Below are 17,884 nucleotides of genomic sequence, written 5' to 3'. Positions count from 1 at the left end.
CGAGCTACCGCCAAACAGCCAATCACAGAACAGAAAGCACAGACTGACTGAAGGAAATAATCTCCGCGCTCTCCCTCTACCTTGATTTTTTTTTCTGTCTGCTCTGATATTCCAAGCAGACAAAAGGTTTTCTATATTATATTATATTATATTATATTATATTATATTATATTATATTATATTATATTATATATATTTTTTTTATTTTAAGCAGGTGGTACTAGACAATAATCCTTTATAAAACATTATGCCATTTTTATATTTATAAATGTTATATTTCTATATAAAATAACAAACAAAAAACGTTTTAATTTTAAGTTGAATGTTGATATGTATTTAAAATCCAATGCATGGAAGACAGAAAAATCATACCCTATGTAATGCTTGTTTGCATTAATGATAGGTAGATTTAATTTATAATTATAATTTAAATTATAATGGTAATTCCCTCTCTCTTACACACACTCACTTTTTTTTTACATTTACATAACATGCACTGCTTTTTGACGGAATATGTTTCGGTAGTTGCATACTTGTTGCCGGTGTCTTGGTGAATACGTTTGTATTTTCCAGTCAAACCAAAGAGAGCACAGAGGGACTTTTGAATGTGGTCCAAGTTGGAAAATATGAGTGGAACAGCCTGGCACTCTCACTGAACGCATCTCAGTCAGTTACAACTGCTGGACAAAGCACAATGCAGACATACACGCTTACACAAAAACACCCAAGTGAATAAAACTACACAAAGGCCTCTGGGGTCACAAAAACTCTCATAATGTGTAGAACAGTGCATGATGTTAAGTCCTGTACCTTTAATATAATTTTGTTTAATCATTCACAGCATGAACACCAAGGCACTGATCTTAGTAAGCACTGAGGTATAAAACAACCAATGAGAAATGAATTTACATCCAAACAAGCAAACAATCCTTCATAATCCTAATGAATTGTTTAGCTAGAACAGTGGTCTTCAACAGGTCAACACTGTTCATCCAATCAGAGTGAGCTAATATAGCCAGATGGTCCTCCCTCTTGATATATTTTCCTCAATGTTGTTTTAATTACCCCATTTTTATTTTAGTCATCATTAAAACTGTATTTGATTGATATCAGCTACTGCTCAGCATTACTCCACGTTTTAAGAAATATAAATATTGCATACCATTGGTAGCTCTCAGCCACATTCATTTTTAAAAGGTAGCTCTGAGAATCTTCAGCTAAGATATTAAAGTCAATGTCAAGGAGTCATTCAAGGTTCGGCTGGTTAAATCAGACACGAAATGGCAGGTTAGTAGCACCCTCTCCTGGTAGATGTTGTAGCTATACTAAAATAAAATAAAATAAAACCTCCAGACTTCAAGCTGGAGCTAACTAAAACCGGCCAACCATCTTAGGTCGGATTAAAAACTAGGGCAGCAAATAAAAATGTACATTTCCAGTTTAAAATCTAATTTATTTTTGCAAATACTGACATTGAAATTCAAAATCAAAGCATGCCTGTTGCAATCAGCAACTCACAGAGTTTTAGAAATCTGTGATGGACAAATATGAGATATTATTTTAGCAATCAAAATTAGGATTAGAAATCAATTCTAGCCTTTCTGTAACAGATGAAATTGAGATGTGTATCGCAGTGTGCATCATTCCAGCGTTGCTCATCTGTGGAAATTCAGTTACGTTATTCGGCAAATGAATCGTCTAATATGCTTTAGCGCAAACAAGAAGCCATAAGCATAAATGTGTAATAAAATGTGCAAGGTTTGAGACCATTAGGTTATATACTAAATAAAAATGTTGTTAAACGGCTATATTACCTCCAAAGCCCATCTCTACGCAACGTTCATTTCCTCCTCCGTTATTTGGCTCACCAGAATGCCAGTCATTGTACTCAAACTTTGATCCATCACTCCAAAACCACATAAAACCCTAAGAACATTACATCAACATTACTGCACCTGTTGCTGTTTCCACCTCTTAATGCTTCTTATTTTATTTCATTGTCGTCTGTTATGTTTAAATAAAATGTGCTTTTACAAATTGTGAAAAAGCACACGCAGTGCATCTGACAACATTCACTTTCAACAAAATTTACAGTTCGTTTTCAATTATACTTCATTTCTTAAACTGACTGCATAGATATTTAACGGAAATGAAAAATCATTTACCTTAATTGCATCATGAGCACCAATCCAGGTTCGGGAAATGCTATTAGTTTGTTTCTTCAGAAAGGTCTTTAGGAAACTGTGAGTGAGTTCAGTGTGGACAGATGCAAGGTTTCCTCCGACTTCAACACATTGTTTCTGTGAGGATAGAGTTATTTAGGTGCAATGCAATTAATGCAATTTCTTGAAAACAAAACACCCTTGACCCTTGAACAATTCGAGTATGAAATGAACAAGAACATCATTTTTTTCCTTTACACCGTAAACCTGTCTATACGTTTAGCTATACAGCATATTCTAAAACGTATGGTTAAGTACAGTATGATACGCTACGCTATCATGCAGCAACAAAATTACCTCTGCCTCAGCCCACGGTTTGGGGTCACTGAAATGTTTAAAACATTTCGTTCCAAATTTCTCCCAGCCAGTGGGGCATCTTCGACTTAAGTTGACAGAACCTGCGAAATAAGATTGAATTAAAACAATGTGAAGTTCATCATTATCTGCAGTTTCAAAGAGATGCAAAAAAGTAGAGGAATTAAGTTTATTTTGTTCATTTACTTTGAGGCGTGACTCCGTTTACGGTCAATGCAAAGAGAAGGAATGCTGCAGAAATCCACATTCTGACCCAGTCCTGTTAATATCAACATTATTATTAACGATGCAATAAAGAATATATGCATTGACAAGTTTTCAAAACGCTACAAACAGAAATACAGTATGTCATACCAAGTGAATCAAGATTCAACTAAGCAAGCATGTAATACCCAGCGTGTATTCCTTAAATTGTTGCCTGAAACCAGCCTTATTTATACCAAGGTGCTCAGTTACGAATGTGTGCCGCTGATTCAACACCAATGAAAACTTCTCTCAATCTATCAGTCCTTATTTGGTGAACAAGACCAGATCCTGAACATCCTCATTTAACGATGTTACGTTGCGCAATATTTTTAGCCTATTATTGATATCTTAAACGAAAGCTGATTAACAAAAAATAATAACAATAATGTGAATAATTATTGTAACGTGACTAACTGAAGCTGTAAGACTTCATATTTATATACTTCAATACCAATTTATCTGATCACATATATTTTACATAATGGAAAGTAAAACCGTTAAAACGGTGAAAAGTTGTTGCGCAGCATAATTATTTGAAAACATCCTTTTTATTGAAATATTTTGATCAGCTCATTTCTAATTGACTACATATTTTAAATAAATAAATATTTTAAATAATAATATTGTGCACTTTAAATAGTCAAAAGTTCAGTAATATTAATAATGATTAATTATTGATCAGATCTCAAAGCCATAATAATGATTGGTATGGTAGTAGCCAAAACAGCCCAGAAAACATGGATATTAATTTAAATTCAAGATTCAAAAGAACTTTTAGATAACAGTACAAATATAATAGCTTTTCATTTTTTTTCAAATGATGAGGAAGTCTCATCCCTCTAGTTAGCTACTAAAGAAACTTAACGTGTTAAAACTAAACTTCTCCCCCTTCTCCAAAACTCTCTTTTTTTGTAGAATTAAGCGCGTACATTATAAGGACTAATTATTGAAAACGCAGTTATACATTTGACTACATTTATACTACACAAGCTACAAAAAAAGCAGGAAATATTACAAAATTAGCAACGTTTAAACGTCAAAATGTCATGGTGATTTTGCATTTTTGCCATTATCTTCACAAGACACACCCGGGACTATATGTGAGCTTGAAACATCTTTGCAAAATGTTGTTTATTACGGGTTAAGAAGATGTTGCCTGACCTCAAAAACAGCAGGGTCTGACAAAACAAGGCCACATTAACGGCATGGCATGGCATTGTGCTTTGCTTTGTTTGAACCAGATATTAAAGATATTCTCATACCTTGTTGATGACCCTATATAAATCCCTCTCAATCATCCTATATAATATAATATAACAAATATAATATACTAAAAAAGTATAATTATGCTTCACTGGCAGTATAGCTTCTTTACAACCCCGGATGCAATGTTGTTGTTTTTTTCTGTTCTTTTGTTACAGCTTAAACTGCTTACACTCTTGGAAATTTACAGGCCCGCAGAGGCACCCTCAAGAAAACAGGTGATATCAAAACTGAAAGTAAGCGCTATGAAACCCAGTCACCCAGTTACAGGATAAATAAGGTGTGTTTCTTAGAAACTTAACAGATTCGACACACTCTCGAACGGACTTGCAGGCAGGACTCATCTTCTTAAGACAAAATTTCAATGTGAATTATGCAATTTGAAGATCGATTTCAGAGCTACTATATGCAGTATTCCGCATAATTAGAAATTACAAATACCATAAAAGTGAAAGTAAAATAGTACAATGTAATAAATGACACAATAACATAAATTACATAATTTTAGTTTACGTTCTCCTGTGCTACAAGATACTGTGATCCTAAGTTCAACGTAAATATATTCTATTTAAATTCAAATATAGTGGTAAATATGCCTTTATCAGTGTTTTATGATAAATGTGACTCAATATAACATGGTAAGTAAAACCAGTAAAAAAGCTATTACTGTTCTATAAACTGATTTGTGAGCATTGTTTGTAACTGAGGATGTTAGAATAAACCCAAACACACTTGGTTGTTGTCATGCTGTGAATCTAGCCGCCACATTAAAGAATTAGTTTACCAAAAAATTAAAATTGCTATGTTTCACTCACCCTCAAGGTATCCTAGGTATATGACTTTCTTCTTTCAAACAAATCCAATCAGACTCATATTATACATTTTCATGGCTCTTCGAAGCTCTATGACAAATAAATATGACAGAAAAGTCTTTATTATGTTTGAAATATGGATATTTTACTTACAAAAACAAACAGATTCACTACAGGACGCCTTTATTATGAATGGATGCACATTATTTCACACATTTTTTACTGTTGTGCAGAAACACCCACCCACTAAAGCTTCTTTTCCTGTCTTTTTTCTTATTTTAAATAATTTTGATAATTTAATAGGATATGTTGTGTTTCTTTTCCAAAACAAAGACGAGGAAATTGCTGTGATGGGGATATTTGATTATATCAAATCCTACTTTGTTTCTGATCCTGCACCTCCTTCAAAAGGTAAACAATGATTTTCTCAGTGAAACAGAAAGTTTCTGTGTGTTATGTCCAGGTTTTGTCCTGGAGCTCAGTATAATACATTGTAAAATAAAGCAACAATTACAACTTTTGGTAAGTATAAGTAAGCAAGAACAATAAATAAATACATGCACATATACAATTGTAAATGATTACATTCTTTTCTATTTTTTTTCTGGTTAAACAGAGTTTTGTAGGCCATGGAGGCCTATGAACTGGAGGTAAATAGCACTGCAAGACAATGTGATATTGGATATGAATATAGACGTCTATGATTATTACGTATTGTATACATTAGATCTCTAAAACATTTTCATTAGCCAATCACAGCATCATATACATGCTAGTACATGCTACTAAAGTATTCGTGGTAATGTCATGTGTTTTTTTTATCCTAGGTTGTTCATGCTGGATTGTAAAGGATGTCCTTGTCCTTAATTTCTAGCCTGTTGTAGACCGCCTTTTAATAGTGAGAACAAATAGCTCGGCTCAAATAGTAATTTTTGGGAAAATAGTGAACCTATGAAATGTTTACTGCAATTAATTCAAATTCACAGCCATGCTGCAAAACACATGGCAAAAACAGACAGAGTTAAAACCAACCCATGAGGTCAAAGGAACTGTCTGCAGAACTCAAAGAAAAAAAAATCTGCTGCACTAAGTTGTATTGAACATGAAGGTGAATGATAAAAAGGTAAAAATTGAAATCATCTTCAAGACTAATGGCCCTGTAAAACCTCGAACAAAGTTTCTTTTCGTTCTTTTTTTTAAGGGCAAAAAGATGTTTGAAAAGGCCGAGCGACGGTATACTGTTTGCAGCATTCTGACACCCTCGCGCTGCTGGAGGCGGGCTGTAGATTAATGTAAACAAGAGCCGCGGGAGCGGAGTGAGGCGAAATTTCATGATAATGAGCGCCACTCACTCTCGAGTCTCACAGATGAGCTGTGGAAGGATAAGAGGAGGAGAGGACCGTGCAACATGAGAAAGAACTAGACCTGGACTTTGTTCTATTATTAAAATGTTTAAATGTTAGCCAGTTCCTGCTTATTCCTCCTTTTATATAACTACGAATAGTGGGACTGTTCATTCAAGCCCTGAACAGGCGGAAGGGACATTTCCATAATCGCTAAAACACCCTGGAGGAGAAAACTCAAAGCATCTCTCCACAGAATGTTTAGAGAGAGGCTCTCCACACACAATAGCATGCATATTTGAGAGGCACGGCTGAGCTAAATATAGCTCCACCCACGATCTCACAGGATCATGGCTGAAATGATTCTGTGCTCGCACTTCATCATCATAACAACCCCAATAGTGTCTGTGGCATCTGACAACCAATTTAGAGAGGGTGTGCCTTCAGATCAAATTGAATCTTCAGATTCTAATTGAATCTGACGTCATTGTAAGCTTTTGAGATGTATGTAAGGTTTTGGATAGTAATCGCTCAAGTGTTACTACGTCCTGCAGAAGAAACTACTAGTTATTTGGATCCGTATTCTAAAGTGAAGATCACACACTAGTAATGATTTAGATCTAACAAAGTTAATTACTAACCAAAACCTTATAAAAACTTCAAAAGTTTACAATGACTTACAAGAGAGTTATCACGATCTTCACTTTAGAATACTGATCCAAAAAACCCCCAGTAATTCCATTAGAAGGATGTAGTAACAACTGAATAATCAGTAACAATTTGCTAATACACTTTATAATTAATTATACATTATGTATTATTAATATGAATTATGAACCTGTATACTGTAATTCTTAGTAGTTCTTGGGGAGGTATTAAAAAAATAATAGTTACTGGTTAGCTAATAGTGAACCGTATTCCAAAAGTGTTACCAATTTTTCTTTTACTCATCTATCTTTCTTAGGCTTTTAATTATTATGTACGTTAAGCAATTCGGTTTATCAGTGGTTACACATAACTACATTGTATTTTCCATTTGTTAGTATTCCATTTTGGTAGTTTGAGTGAAACTTTTTAATTGAAATTTGAGTAGTTCGAGTAAATGCATTTATTTTCTAATTAATTTATTATATATATAATTATATAATTCATTGTGTGATGTTTTTCTTTTCCCATTATATGCTGTCCAACCTGTTTACCCAGTTAGGCATCAACCACTCCTTCAAAACGACAAGAAACCTTAGAGTTGTAATTGATCATCAGCTGAATTTCTCAGACCACATTGCTAAAAGTGTCCGTTCATGCAGATTTGCTTTATGACAGCATTAGGAAGATCAAGGCCCAGATTCACAAAATGTTTTAAGGGTTAAAAGTTGATTATAACTCAATAACTGCAATAAAAACATACATGTTGTCTGACAACAGCCAGTGCTCCACACAGAGATCCGATCTTACCATCATCTGGAAGGACATGTCGAAACAGAACAAACTGATACAAACTAAATATACTTTGTTTTCATATACTAGACTGACAGAAGACTAAAAGTTTCTTCACAGTGATGCCACAGAAAACTATATTTAGTTTCGCAAAGAACCATACAGTTACTTTAAATTCAGGTACTTTCAATCTATCTTACCTGTTCGTAATCGGAAGAATCGCAAAGAACCTTTGGTGAAACAGAAATGTTCTTCAGAATTTTAAAGTTCAGTATGGAACCATGGAGATCAGCGATAGGCAACAGTGTCTTTTAGTACAGTCCGCTGAATCAGAGACTCGGACAGACTTTATACATCTGAAAAGCAAGTCACTTAAAGATGGGTTTCAGTTTATGACATAAATACAAAAATCTCCAACCAGGAGAGGTCGCTTGTTTCCAGCCAGTAACACACACACACTCTAATAATGTAGACATAGCAAATAATAAATGAAAAACTGACAATGAAAACAGTATTTTCCGGTTCAAAGGGGAATACCGTCACCGTGCCTTTATATTTGGAAATCTATATGTTTTTTATTTAAATCGTCATCGCACCAGTGCTTACAGACAACAGGGACATCAGAGTTGAGCTTGCCTCAAACTTCAAAGCTAAACTTGATGGCAGAGAACGAATGAGCTTAAACTTTTTTCAATAAGCCCATCTGCTGTTCTTGCTGCATATATTAAATGTGAAGAAGTGGATCGACAAAAAGCTAATGCATTATAAAAATCTAAACAATTAAGGCATCAGAAGATATTCTATGTTTATATTAATATGAGAATGATTAATTATAAATATCACAACTAATACAATAATAATTTATATTTTTTAAAAAGCTGAAATGTGAAGTGTAGATCCTAAAAATGTTTTTATTTCATTTGAAAAATCTTGCAGATACAAGGTTATTTTATGGTTGGCTGTTCTGTTGGCCACTAATAAAAAAAGGACCTATGTACATTTGTTTGTTGTACATTTACAGACGTTGCAGTTGATATGTTTACGTTGGCTAATATTTCTGTCCACCGGCAACAAAGGCTCCTTCTGAATTAGCATAACAGCACATTTTTTAAAAGTAAAATCTTTTAAAAATGAATCACATTAGTTATACTTTAATTTCTTTAAATAAATAGTAAATTGAGTAAAACGGTGTAAAAGTGTAGACCTGGAATAGCAATAAAAAGAGTGTATACTTTATTATTTTTTATAATAACATATATTGTTATTTACATATTAATACACACACAAATGGTATTTGTAAAAATGTATTACAGCCTCATTTGTATTGAAGTTTTTTTCTGTAAAGACATTTATCCTTTTTAAGTAATAAAACAATACATTAAAATTAGCGTAATGTATATTTATCACATTAAATACAGTGTAAAAGTGTGGATACATTATGACAAATATTTAAATAGGATATATTATAAGAAAGCAAAGTTTTGCATTATAACTATTTTAATACATTGTGGCAGTGTATAGACTTTTAAATACAAATATTGATCATAATCTTGACTATTTTTGAGCAAATAAAATCATTTACGGGTGTATATTCCTAAGTGCTTATTGCAGTAAGGACAGGAGTGATGGGCATCTTTAAACCCCCTGACACAGAATGGGATGAGGCAAAATCCACAAATGAGCCTGCAAAACAAAGTAATGAAGACAGAAACACAATAAGAAATAATTGACGTGTTTATATGTATCTTCACAACGCAATTTTGCCAGCAATTCTTACCCAAGTAAAGTTAATAAGCAGCACATGCCCCATGCGGCAGAACCAGATTTATATTGCACATTAGTGATGATGCTCTTGTGGCAGTACTTGCACACAGTCGCAGTCGGAGAGTCATCCAGACGAACAAACATCTGCTGTGGCTGCACTATGATCACTTGAGGAGATACAGGCTGCACTATCTGCTGCATGAATACTTAAACAGTGAAAGAGTGAGTTATTCTTAGAATCAGTGCTCTATCAGAACTGAACACATGCATATTGTGCGCAGTACACACTATACGAGCGCTGTAAGTGTGTAGCCCAAACAGCACTGAGATTTTTAATGCACATTAATGCACATTAATGTAAGGATTTTACAGTGATTGTTTCTGCAGGTGTTATCATTACACCAGTAGGTGACAATAACTGACTCTCTTTTCCATTTTTTTCCGGTTCATTGAGTAAAATGATTGTTTAGACAAAAATACATTACAAACAATTTGTATACTGTGCACAGTGCATGCATGTACTGACATACTATGTAGGGTTAATGCATTCTTTTTTAAAGCAATAGTTCATCAAAAACTAATTGTGCTTACATTTTGCTCACCCCCAAGCCATCCAGACGAGCTTGTTTCTTCATTGGAGCAGTTATGGAGAAGTTTAACGTTGCACTACTTGTTCACCAATGGGTCATCTGAAGTGAATGGGTGCCATCAGAATGAGAGTCCAAACAGCTGATAAAAACATTGCATCATTTAAATCCAATTTGTCCAGAAGCAATGGTCATTCTTGTGGATTATTGTAATTTTTGTAACAGCTGTTTGGACTCTCATTATGACGGCACCCAGTGATTTAATGCTAAATTTCTCCTGATCTGTTCTGATAAAGAAACAAACTCATCTTCATCTCAGATTGGCAGAGAGTGTGTACATTTTCAGGGGTGAACTATTCCTTTAATAGCACTTACTTTGTTCTCTGTGTTCGACCACTTCAATTTGAGGGGGCACATTGAGTACAGGATAAGGGTTTGCCGTTCTTCTATTAGTATTTTGAGGAATCTCTTGAAGATTGAACAAAAAAGTCTATTAATCAATACATTTCATTCTCATTTAAATGATTCAATATCATTTAATATGCTGTCCCCAGCAGCTGCAGCTCTTACCTCTATCCCTGACAGATGGTGGCGCTGTGGCGGCGGTATAATCTGGTGGCGGTGAAGCAGGAATAATTTCCTCATAAAGGGGAAACTTACTAATGTCATTGTAAGCAGGAGGTGGGGATGTGGACCCTACTGTTGCTGAAGTACATGCAGGAATATCCATCTATCACTGGACATAATGAGATAGTATACTAAATTCATTGAGCTTTGAAGAACATGAAAATACGACAGTACTAAATCTCTGTACATTCTTTCTAACCAGGATTGATTTAAAGCATATTATCTAAGGCATCTAAGATGCACACTGAAGCATTCAGAGAAGTCATGACAATAGATTGATTACGTCATTAGAATTACTAAACCATGTGAGATATTTGTATGTAATGTAATAATAATAATAAAAACATAATAATGCAACCTGATTATAGACCTATAGCTTCAGACCCAGGACCCATTATATAAGAAAGACACTAAATCAAATAATTAATTACACATTATAATACATATCGATTTGAAAAAGTGCTACATGACCAATTGTAGCCTCATTACAGTCTTTAATTTTTTTTCATTAGACATAAAAGGTTTGTGAAAAGCAGAAAAGATCCTAAATATGAATGATAGAAATGAAAAGAGCACGAGTGAAAATATGTGGTATGTCCCTACATGAACCTAATTAACAAAATGTGTGTTTTTTTAAATCAATCTGCACTATGTATCACTTCACATTATTTGATTCTATGCGAACTTGGCTGAAACAAACAAACCTAACGCATGTCGAGTGACATACAGACCTTATTTATCGTGTCGGTACTGAAGCATGTCTTTCTACTAAACATCGATGCATTTTATCACGTATAGTTTGTAAGCTTTGTCGTAAGTATGGGATGTTTGTCTTTTTGCCAAGTAATGTCTGTTCCATCATACGTAAAGTATACATTTCAACAAACACAAGTTGTAGTAGCAAAGGCCACCGCACGCCATACTTTGTTTCACCTTACTTCAAAATGCCTTTTTGTCATAAATAATGTAAAAATGAGAGTTTAAACTGGTCTGTTTAGCTGAATTATTCTTACCTGCGTGTTGATACTTCACAGAAAGGTTTTCTTATGACATCACTGCCTGACTCACTCTACCTGTTTACCTGTCCGTCTTTACTATTTCTGCATTCCACTGCAATGAAGAAAAATGTGCATCTACATAGTGGTACATAGTAGCCTTAGGGTGAGTAAAAATTCAAGTTTCACTCAGACATGTTATGCATGTTCCATTGTGATTTAGTTATAGGATTTAATCCAGTTGTTATTAACGTTAGTACTCCTTTCCTTCATCTGCTGTATTGTGGCATGGGAAAAATACGTCTTGCTGTAGCTTTGTTGCTTATGAAATATTTAGAGTACAAACATGGATGTTGTATCATAAATGTGACCAAAGGAAATTAATGAATGAATTCATCATCATATGTTTACAGTGTAAATAAAGGCCATGGCATCAACAAAAGCACTAAAAGAACCATAAGGGTAAAACTTGCAAAAATGCCCATGTTACTTTTTACTACAAAATCAAAAGATAAAAAAAGAAATGTAATGCAGAAGCGATTGTGATTTTTTTTTTTTATGTTACATTAAAAACTGAAATAAATATCTTGTCATTTTTCTTCAGATTCATCCACATACCCTTTTGAAATGAAATACTGATACTGAAAATGTCTAGCTGATCTCACAGACATGAATTAAAGACCAGGACCATGAATAAAAACCAATAAAAATGTTAGGATGTTTTATTCAGTTTTGTCATGTGTAGTTTGTTGAAATGGTCCAGTGCAGAAAAAATACATTAACCTGATAAAACACATTTGGCTCATTGGTCTCACTGATCTTATTTATCACAAATGAGCTTATTTTTGCCTTGTTTTAAAGCTCATCTTTGCTGGTTTCATTGGTAGATTTTGGTGACTCCTCTGTTGGTTCATCTGACACCTGAAATGGAAAAAGAAACACACTGATTACATTACTCTAATGTAAAAATATATTTTTGCTCCTAACAACAGCACAATAATCCAGCCATCTGTTGGCTATTGGCTGACCTCATCTTCATCATCATCATCATCATCATCATCATCGTCGTCTTTGTCCTCATCATCTTTACTCTCTTCTTCTGGAAACACTCCTCCATTATCCAGGAACTTTGAGAAGGTCTCCAAATCTCTATTTCCATTGTAATCAACGATCTGTTTGCACAAAGTATTCCAAAAAAACATTTCAGCACATAAATACTCAAGTCAAACTTATTTGTATTGGTGATTCAAACAGCTGAGATATAATATCACCCTATGCAAGTTTACTGTACATGCGAATAAAGCTAGACATTCCTAAATGTGCCATTTTTATGAAGAGATTTTTATAAAATTGATAATGTAAGCACTTAATATTGTAGCATTTGCTATTTAGTAAATCTCAAAATTGAAAATCATTTTAAAAAACACCATTTCACTATTTTATATAATTTTATAATATATGTGTATTTAAGAGTATATGTTGCTGTGAACCTTCTTTTCAGCCCCAGCTGGAAAGTATTTAATGGTTGGAAATCCCTGTATTGCGACGTCTTCAGCATCGTTTTCTGTGGCGTCCATTTTCGCAACGATTATATTCTCATGGTCTTTGTACTTCTCGCCCAACTCATCCCATATAGGAGCCAGTTGCTGACAGTGACCACACCATGGAGCGTCTGTAAGGAATGGCAAAAATGTTAAAGCCACTATTAAATTTTATTTGAACTTGACATATAAAGTGCTAACTTACAAAACTCCACAAAGACGTTCTTAGTCTCATCAAAAGCCACTTCATTGAAGTTCTTCCCTACAAGGATTTTAACTGGATTCTTGTCCCAGTCCTCTGGAATATCTTGAGTCTTCAAAAAGGGCTAGGTTGAAGGGTGATATTTTAAATTAATTCATTTGTAAATACATTCATAGCTGCACATATCCGGCGAACGTAGATGATTGGTTACCTTCACGGTACCATCAAGAACACCCTGGCAAAATGTTTTCAGTGTGTCTTTGTTGATGGTCGATCCTTCCATAGCATATGTCACCACTTTGTCAATGTTGATCAGGCGAATAATAGGAGCATCACTGGCAGAGACGCTGAAATACTTCAGCACATGATCTGATTTGTCAGACGTGACATCTAATGTGATGAAAAGCACCTGCACACATGCACTCAGACTGTGAGCATGGCAAGATTAGAAAATGACTTTGATTTAACTTATTTAATTATATTTTAGCTATTAAGTTAAAACACTTACCTTTTCCTTAAACCCACTGGCAACATCTCTGTAATCTTCTAGCAATGCATTTTGGGATTCCATAGTCGTGTTAATGAATAGAATCATGTGATTACGGACCTTAGACCTAAATATTTGCTCAGCATTCTGCAAAAAGATAAGAGAAAGTATTGTGATTCATTTTAAACCTTCTTATTTTCTTTTTAAGACAATTTTACAGTTTTTTTAGCAATTGGTGAAGTGATACCTCTTCATTAAATGTAATGACAAGTTTCATGCTGTTGGCATGGATGAATGACATTATCTCTCCTTTGTCTAGCTTGCTGTCCTCGGTGAGTGGCATGTCTGCACGCTTTTCATCAAACTGGAATATATACAAAGAGAAGAAATGTTTGGGTTTGTGATGGGAACACAGTAGAGTGTGTTTGTACGTTATTTACATTTTTTTAAGCAAGAAGGTAGGGATTTAGAGGGATTGAACAAATTATTTTAAATAAATCAACAAAGTAAATGAATATTACATTTCAGGCACACATTAGATACCTTGTTTACCTAAGTCTTATAAAGGTGTTGTCTGTAGGACTGACACCTAGTGGTTGAACTTGGTATTGCAGTCTAAATTCAAATTGGAGAGGGTTTTTTTTCACGTGGACCCTCAAACTTAAACTTGGCGTACACACATGTTGCCAGATTGACGACAGAAACCAGTGCACCTTCCATGACTGGTTGCCAACTGGCAACCTCGGGGTGCCGAAAAACAATTGGGTTCATATTGTTGATGTTCAGGCCTCCATTCCAGCACAAATAAATTATGCAGTTACTGTTATAGGATTATTATTTTGCTGTTTCATTAAAAATGTTTTTGTCGTTTTACCTTTATTGTTAGTTTTTAGCTGAACAAAAAAGAGAAATGTGACATTGTGCGCACACCTTGATCCAAAGTTGAGTCAAATTTTAAAAAACCTGTCCAGTAAATTGCCTGAATTGAAATTTTAAAGTTAATTTTTCATTCTTTACAATGATGCAGAACTATCTTGTTTACACTAAGAAGAGAAAAGGTATTTTGCAAAATATCGATATACATTTAAAATGAGGTAAGGATGTAATTGATAAAAAATTGATACTGGAATTACCTTCTTAAAAAGCACCAATGAGTCGCTTTTTACATCATACTTCTTGAAGAGCTCTGGGTTGCTTGTGATGCCGAAATCAAAGTCCACTGCCATTAAAGTTACATCATAAAATGTCTTTGCCTTATCTCCTTCCAGATCCTGGGAAAAAAAAATAACAAATTAAAATAAATCACAATAATAACTTTACAATGTTAAAGAGTAGTGTGATATATTTTACTAGAACACTTTGGCTATAAGGCAATGCTGATCTCAGATCTCAGTAATAAGGCAATGCTGTATCTTAAAAATGCAGATACTTTATGCAAACAATGGGTATTTTACCTGAAAGAATCCAACCACAACCACATCGTGTGCATCCAGCAGAGCCTCTGTGCTCTTCACATCATCGAGGACAGCAGCGCTGGGCCCCGTGTGCCTCTCCAGCCACCTCGTGATTCCTTTTACTGTTCGCTTTCCTGTTTGAATCACGGAATAATGTCTCTGTGTCTATATACAACACACTATATAAATATAACATCAGGTGTGCAAATGCACCAAACAAATAAATGCATTACCGGAAAAATCTGTGACATTTTGCCTATTGCCGTCTTTGAAGAATTTAAGAGTGGGAAAATTGCCCACACTGAACTCTGAGGCAAGATCTTTCTCTTCGTCTGCGTCCACTTTGGCCAGTCGTACTTCAGATGACCCATTTTTCAGTAATCCAGCCACTTCTGCGTAAATGGGCTCCAAACTGCGACAGTGACCGCACCACGGAGCGTCTTTTTTTATGTTTTAAAAGACAAGAGCAAGTTTCACGCCAACATGTTGCCACAAAGGTTTTATTTCGGTAACTAGAAGGATCACATGTAGTTTTATGAATGGTTAAAATGCTTTTGAAAAACAATGATGATAATAATAAAAAATTCTGAGAAAACTCAGCGTATTTTTCTACAGATCATATGACAGTAAGGACTTCAGTAATGGCTTGTTTAAGAAATATTACAAGAATAAAAAGTGTTTACTCTATTACCCCATAACTATTACCTATATTTTAGTTTTAGAGCACATGTTTCAAAATGCATTTGCTTAAATGTTGACATTAATTATGTCAATATATTTCGGCCCTTTGTTCTAACATTCCTCTGCAATGACAATAGCACAATACACAATTGTAACATTTGCATAACCGGCCATCCTTACAAGCGTGGGAGAAATAACAGGTGTGCTCCTAATGGATGATGTGTCCAGCAAATGCTGATAATCTTTGAACTTGTGCTGCTTTTGATAGAATAGTTTAAAATGCGTGCAACTGAATGTAAAATATTTTAAATCATTTTGAACACACATTGCAAAAAGATTTTGTAGTGTAGTGTTTTCTTGTCATATTTAGACAAAGAATGACCATTTGCAAGCACAGCAATTAAATTCATATAATAGTTTACAAAAGAAAGTGAAAGAGTACTTACAAAATTCCACAAGCAGGTATTTGTTCTCACTGAGAGCCCGGTCAAAGTTGACGCTGTGAAGCACCAAAACGTCTTTCTCTTCCGTAATGTCTTCGGTCTTCTCTGGTTTCTCTGGTTCTGTGTCTTCTTCAGAGCTGTCCTCAACTTTTTCCTCTGCTTTCTCCTCTACTTTATCCTCCTCTACTGCTGATTCCTCCTGTGCCCTCGCACACAGGCTGCAGAGCAAGAGGGTGAAGCCCAGGATGTGTAGAAGCCTCATGATCGATCAGTTCAGGGCCCTACAGAGGAAGAAGCGCTGAAATGAGCTGTAACATGCTGCTGTGTGGTCTTGTGCTGCTGATAAGAGAACACTGACGCTGACGAATCATTGGAAAGCCTGCGTGGTGCAAATCTACTGGTCTTGCTCTCCACTTCACACAAGCTCTGAGAATGAGCCGTTGGAGATTGGAAAATTAACATCAGATTACAGGCAAATAAAATAACGTAGGAAATTCACATCACTGAGGCTGTATTTATTGCTTGCTACCGGTTATCTAGGATAGACTCAAATGGATATCGTTAAAAAAACACAAGTATCGTGTGTCTGTGTGCGTGTGTGTGTGTGTGTGTGTGTGTGAATTATCCGTAGTCAAACCATGTGTCCATATCTGGCCTTTCTGCCCATGTGCCACTATAGTGAGTTTGTCCTTCTCAGACACGTAAGCACTGAAAGGACTAAAATGAAGATCTGCATAGATCTCACTGCATAGACGTAAGTGGGATTCTGTGGCAAAAAAGTTGTACAGCCTAAAGGCCTGTGGTTAAATATAAACATCTAGTTTGGTGTGTTTTGTTCGTGTACGTAGTATGACAAGGCAGATACAGATCATTATTACCAGGAAATGTGTTGAAACCAGTTTACCAAGTGCCTCTTGTTTTTTGTCATTGTTCTCTCGATTCAAAGTCTATAATGAGCATAAATGTGAGTGTTACTTCTGATTCTGCTTAAATGACTGCATGCAAGCAGTGTTATTTGAAGCACAGTTGACATACTATTTGTATATTGTAGTTTATGTTTAGACTTCTGTTTTCAACTTCATTTTGGTTAAAGTTACATAATGTTTTAGCATTTTTGTTTATTATATTTGTTATCATCTATATAGTATATAGTGGTCTACATAGTTTTTTTTTTTATGGTCCCACTTTATATGAAGCGTTCCTCATACCTGTTCACTTTCATAGTAACTAGATCTGCATGTAGTATGTAACCACATTGTAAACACAAATTGGTACGTAGTACTAATTTTTCTGTAACTACACACATGTAACAATTTTCATAATAGTATATATAAGTACAAATACGTAACAGGACATTAGTAACTGTAAGTATTCTTATAACAGGAACTATATAACTACATTTTGCAACAATAGTATGTTTAAGAGTTAATGGAACAGGAGGTGATCCAGGGGTGGAGATGGGTAG

General features: G+C 34.7%; 3 protein-coding genes across 3 annotated transcripts; all 3 read right to left on the bottom strand.

The window, feature by feature from the left end:
• Positions 1-1,432: 1,432 nt before the first annotated feature.
• Positions 1,433-3,024, bottom strand: si:dkeyp-75b4.10 (ladderlectin). The gene is made up of 6 exons (XM_043241203.1): positions 2,892-3,024; positions 2,724-2,796; positions 2,520-2,620; positions 2,166-2,300; positions 1,815-1,926; positions 1,433-1,659 (listed from the first exon to the last, which is right to left on the bottom strand). Exons 2-6 carry the CDS (start codon positions 2,782-2,784, stop codon positions 1,580-1,582), a joined length of 489 nt encoding a protein of 162 aa, XP_043097138.1. The 5' UTR covers positions 2,785-2,796; positions 2,892-3,024; the 3' UTR covers positions 1,433-1,579.
• A 5,718-nt stretch (positions 3,025-8,742) lies between these two features.
• si:dkeyp-75b4.8 (lipopolysaccharide-induced tumor necrosis factor-alpha factor homolog) lies at positions 8,743-11,878 on the bottom strand. The gene is made up of 5 exons (XM_043233674.1): positions 11,630-11,878; positions 10,560-10,725; positions 10,365-10,457; positions 9,416-9,608; positions 8,743-9,321 (listed from the first exon to the last, which is right to left on the bottom strand). The coding sequence occupies exons 2-5, from the start codon at positions 10,717-10,719 to the stop codon at positions 9,213-9,215; spliced, it is 555 nt and encodes a 184-aa protein (XP_043089609.1). The 5' UTR covers positions 10,720-10,725; positions 11,630-11,878; the 3' UTR covers positions 8,743-9,212.
• A 439-nt stretch (positions 11,879-12,317) lies between these two features.
• Positions 12,318-16,755, bottom strand: pdia2 (protein disulfide isomerase family A, member 2). The gene is made up of 11 exons (XM_043250889.1): positions 16,423-16,755; positions 15,529-15,735; positions 15,296-15,429; positions 14,975-15,112; positions 14,089-14,205; positions 13,863-13,988; positions 13,566-13,763; positions 13,358-13,478; positions 13,102-13,283; positions 12,640-12,783; positions 12,318-12,532 (listed from the first exon to the last, which is right to left on the bottom strand). Exons 1-11 carry the CDS (start codon positions 16,679-16,681, stop codon positions 12,467-12,469), a joined length of 1,692 nt encoding a protein of 563 aa, XP_043106824.1. The 5' UTR covers positions 16,682-16,755; the 3' UTR covers positions 12,318-12,466.
• Positions 16,756-17,884: the final 1,129 nt, after the last annotated feature.

The sequence above is a fragment of the Puntigrus tetrazona genome, chromosome 1 (genome assembly GCF_018831695.1).
Source record: "Puntigrus tetrazona isolate hp1 chromosome 1, ASM1883169v1, whole genome shotgun sequence".
In the NCBI taxonomy this organism is placed as follows: Eukaryota; Metazoa; Chordata; class Actinopteri; order Cypriniformes; family Cyprinidae; genus Puntigrus; species Puntigrus tetrazona.
The sequence above is the reverse complement of the archived record's forward strand: the minus strand, read 5'-3'. Positions and strand labels throughout refer to the sequence as shown.